This window comes from Nelumbo lutea, chromosome 2, assembly GCF_056320005.1.
Source record: "Nelumbo lutea isolate HS-2025 chromosome 2, American lotus-T2T, whole genome shotgun sequence".
Lineage (NCBI taxonomy): Eukaryota > Viridiplantae > Streptophyta > Magnoliopsida > Proteales > Nelumbonaceae > Nelumbo > Nelumbo lutea.
In genome coordinates, this window is record NC_142685.1 from 34,470,383 (window position 1) to 34,477,580 (window position 7,198).

Sequence of the window (7,198 nt, forward strand, 5' to 3'; positions counted from 1 at the left end):
TTTCTCGTAGTAATCATCATCCAATAATACAAGAAATTTAGGTACATTCTTTTCTAAGAGACATCTGGTTTTAAGTTCTTGAGATTAGAAAGGAACAAAAATTAAACAGAGATTTAGATACATTCTTTTTGAGCAAAATTAACGCTAACTTTCAGATCTAATTATTACTCACTAGCGTTTTGTTCTGATTTATGAAGAAACACAGTTATTCCTTCGTGGATATTTCAAGTTTCCAGAGAAATGAGAGAATACACTGTTGTTCTCTATCCTCGTACTTGAAGCAGAGATTTCTTTGTTTTTCCCGGTCTTCTCTGTCCTCATCGCCAACGAAGCCACTGTTACCATCGTCGCCGTCTTCTGTTGCTGCTGCTGCTTCTGTGATAACTTCTCGTATAAACATTTCACCTTTTTCAAATACTTCCTTATCACGTCCTTGGCCGACGCGCTCATCCGCTTCACAGAAGAAGGACCCGATACATTCTCTTGGTCTCTATGCTTGTTGTTGTCCTTGCGAAACACAGAAGAGAACCTCGCTAGAGAGAAGTACTTGGATTTCTTGATCTATCTGATGGTGATGATTGTGGTTGAGACGCTTAAACTCGTCTTCCTCGGTCACCGAGCTCGGCCGCGACGAATCACACTCAGTGAACAAGACGAGATCACCGGAAAAAGAGGAGCTGGAGTCATTGGAGCTGCAGGTCGAGTCTCGAGAAGCGGTGGTAGTGCAGTTGGAGCAAGACGAAGGGCTGGACGAGGCTAGCAGGAGAGTTCGAACCATGAAGAGGCGGGGGGAGATGGAGAGGGAGAAGCTGGCCCTTGTAAAAGAGCTTGTCGGCTGGACAGAGATTGGAGGAGGCCATTCGAGGGGATAGAAAGATGGTGAACTCGAAGTCCGAAGAAGAGGTACTTCTCATGGTGGCTCTGGAGACGAACAGCCTTGTCTTTGTGGAAAATTTCCATTACTCCGCTCTGATACCAACAGAAAAAAGAAATGATTAGAATAGAGTAGAATAGAGTGTGGGTGAGATCTTATGACGATGAATAATAGAACATAAAAGAAATTCAGACCTTTCAAGTTCTATTCCAGTCTTTTCTATTTTTGAATTGACTGGAACAAGAGGCATACCAAATGGGATCAAAGAAAGAGAGATACACTCCTCAAAATAGGATAGAGAGAAATGATAACTTTCATTTTATTTTTATAAAAATAACAATATATATAAAATCTGTATCTAGGCTTCGTCGCCTGAATCGAATCAGTAAGTAAATAGGTTAAATAGGTTTCAAGAGGAAATAAACATAAAAAAAGAAAATAGAAAAAATTTAGTAGAATATTTTGGTAATTTAAGGCATTCCGTCATCTAACATTAACGGTCAAGGAAGGTCTTTGTCTCACGGTCATATTATAGGAAGGTATTTGTCGCAAAAAAAAAGTATAGGGGTCTTTGTAATTTACCCTCATTATAACTTTCTTTCTGAAACCTAATAATCCAACTTCTTCCCAACTCTTCTTCCGCTTGAAATCCCCAAACCACTCTTGTCCCCACTCTCTCTCCCTCTCTCTCTCTCTCTCTCTCTCTCCAAATCATCACCTTCTTCCTTTCTATATAAACAAATGGCCTTGTGTTTATTTCTTTCAGAAAGACTTGATAACGCAGCCCTGAAAATTCTCTGGTTTCCATTCACTGACCCATCACCACAGACCCCTCTCTCTCTCCCACACCCACACACAGGGAACGGTTTTTTTTCCTGTCTTCTCTTCATCTCTCTTACACACATGGACAAGCACATATATAATATAGGGTCATCGCCGGTGATGGAAGCAACGCCAACAACGTTTGTGCAAGCAGACGCGCACACGTTCAGGGAGCTCGTGCAGAAGCTAACGGGAGCCGGGGAAGACGATTCTGAGAAACTCCCGATCACACTTCCGGCGAGATTCTCAGCTAGATCGTCGAACTACAGCGAAGTCGTGGGCCCTCGTCGGTCAGCTTTCAAGCTCCAAGAACGGAGACAGAACATAAGGAAGATGGAAATCAAGCTGGGCCTCACGTCTCTCCGCAACTCACCCACCTTCTCCCCACCAATTTCGAGCCCGGTCACCCCTCTGAGCTCCGACCCGCTATTCTCCGCCTACTTCCCAGGTTCCGGAAGCCAGTCTCCGTCGTCGCCCGCGGTGTCGGAGGAAGAAAAAGTGATAGCAGAGAAAGGGTTCTACTTGCACCCGTCACCGTTGAATACTCCTCGAGATTCTGAACCGCCCGAGCTTCTTCCACTGTTTCCTTTGTCATCTCTCAAGCATCAACCTGGGGATCCTTAAAAAGTTCCTACAACCGTAGGTACGACGGAGAATTTTTCGGGTTCTGCATCTTCTCTTTTTACGATGTTTTCGTTTTTTGCCATTTTTGGTGCGTTCTGCGCACAGTTCAAAAACCTAAATTTTTTGTTCAGGGTTTCTGTGTTTGATAAATATGGCTCATCGAATCCGAACTCCCAAAGAACTCCAATGGACGTATTATCATGATCTTTACGTTGGGAATTCAAACCAGTTTTCGTCGATTTTGCTTAAAATGATAAAATCAGCGCTTTGAACACTGAAGCAAGTCTAAAATCAGTTCTCTCATCGATTTCTCGTAAAAGAATTCATTCAAATTGGGCAACAAAATCACTAACGTAATCAGGAAGCTCAAAGACTCAAACAGACAAACAGAAACAGTACTTGATTTTTAATTTTAAATAAATTAAAATTACAAAAAAAAAGTAAAAATAGGGGTATTCTAGTAATTTAAATAAATTTTGACTGATGAGTGATGAGTCGATTAAATCCATTTCTGAGAGAATAATGAAACCGTTGGAGCGATCCGCCTTTCATTTCTTTTTGAAATTCTGTGTACCGGGCCCCACATGCGTTCTTATTCGGTTTTATTGGGCCCCACAGGCAGAACAAGTCTCCGATGCTTCGGTTGGGCTATGATATCATTGTCGAGAGACGACATGCCCGGTGTGATGTGGACCTTTTGGATGCTTTAGGGTCGAGACGGACGGCAGTGATCTGATTAGTCTGTCGTGGGAATACCTAGAAGCTCTAGTCCTTAGGTCACATGATAAGGACTATAACTCCGTGGCCCCTATTCCATTTAACGCCATTTCTCTTGTTGCTTTCATGAGTTTCGATATATCGATACCATACACGGATGCAAGACTTACGGTATCCGTATCTACGCGTATTAGACTTTGCAAAAAGTTGACCCAATCCAAATGGAAAAACAGGGTTAGGGTCCCATATTTAATTATTCGAATGTGAGAATGACCTGATATGATCCAATCTGTTAGGTCATGGGTCAGTCCTCTGATTTTTTTTCTATTTAGTCTTTTTATTGTTTACTCCTTAAATTATTAAATGTTTAAGTTTTTTTTTATTTTATATTTAGAATTTTAAGGCTAATTCCTTTAGTTTTGACATTTTTTATGTAGTTTTTCTTTATTTTTTTAAATTTTAGTTATTTTTTGGATAACCTAAATTGACCCATGGGTTAATCCTAACCCAATCATTTAGGGTTGGGGTCTAGCATTTGATAACCCAACCCGACTTGAAAACAACCTAAACTATCTTGACCCAACCTGAACCCGACCCACCCAACCCAATTGCCAAGTCTAGTGCGTATCCTACAACTTAAGATCTAAAAATTATAAAATTAATTTATTTTATTTATCTTAAATGATTTATATGTTTTATTTTATATATAAATTATATGTTAAAAATGAAAACATATTTATTATTTGAAAAGAGTTATTATATATATAAAAATGATAAATAAATATAATTTCCCAAAAAGATAATAAAATTTGTAAATTTTAATTATAAAAATTGAACTAATTTGTATGTTAAAAATAAATTATAAAAATATATTTATTATTTTAAAAAATAGAGATTATTTGTATAAAAATACTAAATAGAAAATTTTCTCAAAAAATGAATAAAAAATGAAAATTATAATTATAAAATTGAAATAGGGTGATAATTATTGTATGACATGTACAGCTTCCAAAGTTCCGGTATTGTTGATTGTAATGTTTCTCTTTATATAACCTATTAAAGTGTGTATTTCTCATGTATTTATCAAGGTTCAAATATCGATACACCCGATACGTTGATAGGAGCATATCGGGCGAATCGATATTGCATTTTTTACTTTTTTTATTTTTTACACAACTGGTTCAGGGCCCGGTTTAGGGCTCCTCCACCCCCTGAACCAGTCAGACACCTGATACACCCATTGTAGGGGGGTATTGGAGGGGTCCCGGAACTCATGCCTTGGTTTATTAGAGGGAGTCAAAACTAGAAAGGGGTTAATACTTAAGAGAGATTAAAGAAAAAGGAGGGATTTATCGGGGAGAAGGGAGACTTTACAAACATTAACCATGAGAGAGGTAGATTTCAAAAAAAAAAAAAAGTCTTATTAGAAAGAGCAATGATGGATTTTATTAGGGAAAATTAAGACATGAGAAGTTTTTATTGTGAATTCTTATATATTAACAATTTAATTTAAAAATAACATAAACACATGTGTGAGAACAATGAGAAGAAGAAGGTCCTTTTTATTATTATTATTATTATTATTATTATTATTATTATTATTGTTATTATTGTTATTATTGTTGTTGTTGTTGTTGTTGTTATTATTATTATTATTATTATTATTATTATTATTTTGCATAGGAATTAGGGGTGGGGTAGAGCATGCATGCGCATGAGGCCCATTGGCTAGAGATCAAATCAGGGGTCCGGATGCAGTAGGCACGTTAGCTAAGCATAATGAGTGAGCACCTAATAGCTGTGTGACACATGTCCCAACTAATGTGTCTTTCATCCAAACGTTTTTGTTCCATTTGATAGGAATGATCTATTATTTTATTATTTTTGTTAAAATAATTAAAAATAAAAAACAATGAAAAAGAAAAACCTAAACGTGTTGGGAGTTAGAACTCATTGGACTCTCTCCGACCTTTTGTCGTTTAGGGTTCTCCCACCTCCGAACCTTCAGAGGTTTTTCCTTTTTCCTTGTTTTTTATTTTTAATTATTTTGACAAAATAGTAAAATAGTAGATAATTCCTGTCTAACGAAACAAAAACGTTTGGTTGAAAGACACATTAGCTGGGACATGTGTCACACAACTATTAGGTGCTCACTCATTGTGCTTACCTAACGTACCTACTACATCCGGAGCCTCAAATCAGTCCCCCACAAGATTGCCCCCCACAACATCCCACAGCACATCCCCGTTATGTATTGGGAACATCTCCCGATGATGACATAATCATTTTTTATATTATCATCGGGAGATGTTCTCAATACATGGCGGAGATGTGCTGTGGGACGTGGGGGGCAATCTTGCGGGTGGGGGGGGGGGGTGTGATTTGAACTCCACTGGCTATATATGAAAAGTCCCTACTGCAAGGTAATCAATCGAGAAGGAGATATGTTTGAGCTTTCAGGTTGGAAGACTCTTGGCCTCCCTCTTTCCTCTATACTATTATAGTGATAGATAAGATGAGCTAGCTAGCTTCTTTTCTCATGGAGCTGATTATGGCTTTAACTAGTTACAAAATTTTAGTTTTATTTATTGATGAGGGTTTTAATTATATGTTTTGTCCTTATTTTAGTATTTTTGGTGGGCACATAATTTAATTAGCATACTATATGATTAGAACTAGAGGACACTAGCTTGAAAATTGAAACCCCTTAAACCATACACAATTAGCCATCATATACCGATCTGTATAACTATGCTTCATATCCATGAATTGAAATATATTAATGCTGCATATATATTCTTAAAATCTAGTGCAACTTAACAAAAAAAAAAAGAAAAAGACTAAGAATAAACATGCAAAATGACAGTGTCAGCCTTGAGCTTGGAAAGACAACTATTCCAGAATAGAGCGTGAACTCCTCAGTTCTAATAAAAATATAAAACTTATTGAAGGAGAAGAAGAAGGTACAAATGGGGAGATGATCAGGCTACAATACAAAGCTCATATACTATGAATCAGATATTTGTTGTGTTTTGTCAGATGCCTATTACAATATTCTAGTAGTAGAAATTAACAACCGTGGCCAGTAAATATATGTTCATCATGATATTCATAAAAAGGCAAGGGAAAATAATGAAACCGACTCATCCAACTTTTAAATTCTTTTCCCCAAAGAATAAGTAATTATAATTAGATTGATACGAGGTAAAGGCAAAACATAGAAAAGACAAAAGTTGTTATGTAGTTGATTCAAGAGAATTAAAAAAAGAGTATAAAAAAATCAATTGAAAATAAATCACTTCTTTAAAAGGTAACAAAAAATCCAAAGAAAATAACTATTCGCAATCAAGAATTGGTTCAATACCCACAAAAAACAAGAATTGGTTGGTTAATGAGACAAGGGCTCATTTGTGGTTTCATGCTTTTACCTATATGATAAGATAGATTTTAGTTCTCTTTGTGTTATATTTGTTTGATAGTGATAATTGTTTTTGCAGGTACTATGGTATAAAATTTTCAATAATAAATGCTTTCCATATTCCACTTGAGAATAGAGTTTTCGTGACTCATAATCGTACAAGGTATTCATGGGCCCCACATAATGACTAATGTTGTGTTTGGTATGTGCTAATGCTCAGTCCGTGATGAGGGTAGAAGTGGAAAGTTGGACCGGAGACCTTGGCAAAAGTGTCATTTGTGGTTACAAATAGATATTAGAGTAGAGACCACAAGGTGAGTAAAACGGCTTGCTATGAAGATGAGCTGAGGGGCTTGGTAGATGGGTAGAGGTGTGAGTTATACCGAGATACGTGAGAGTTAGAGAGAACTCTGATTGTTCAAAAGGGAGTCGAGAGAGAAAAAGAGAAGAAGAGTTTCAGGGCTGTGGAATCAATAACGAGAACTCGTCTAAATTCATGGGCCTCACTGTAAAAGTGTAAAAGTAAGGACCCCATGTATTTTATTACTGACATGCAACCTCATTATTGGATCCACAGCTCGATAAACTGCTAAATGTTCAGCTAAACCTTGTGAGAGTAGTGGATCCTGTAATGGCTCCCTAGGTCGGTTTGTTTCATCCACTTTCGAGTTAAGGCCACGTGGTTGACTGTTAGCGCATGACAAGTGCACGGGCATTAATGACCCAGTCAGGTCCCACATGTA

General features: G+C 37.3%; 1 protein-coding gene and 1 pseudogene across 2 annotated transcripts; one reads left to right on the top strand and one right to left on the bottom strand.

Annotated features, from left to right (window-relative positions):
- Nucleotides 1-1,600, bottom strand: LOC148869774 (putative membrane-associated kinase regulator 1; annotated as a pseudogene). Its single transcript, XR_016106579.1, has 2 exons — nt 1,457-1,600; nt 1-969 (listed from the first exon to the last, which is right to left on the bottom strand). The product of XR_016106579.1 is annotated as a putative membrane-associated kinase regulator 1 (transcript).
- Nucleotides 1,471-2,450, top strand: LOC148869775 (VQ motif-containing protein 11-like). The gene has a single exon (XM_088967612.1). It carries the CDS (start codon nt 1,616-1,618, stop codon nt 2,318-2,320), a length of 705 nt encoding a protein of 234 aa, XP_088823738.1. The 5' UTR covers nt 1,471-1,615; the 3' UTR covers nt 2,321-2,450.
- The last annotated feature ends 4,748 nt before the right edge of the window (nt 2,451-7,198 follow it).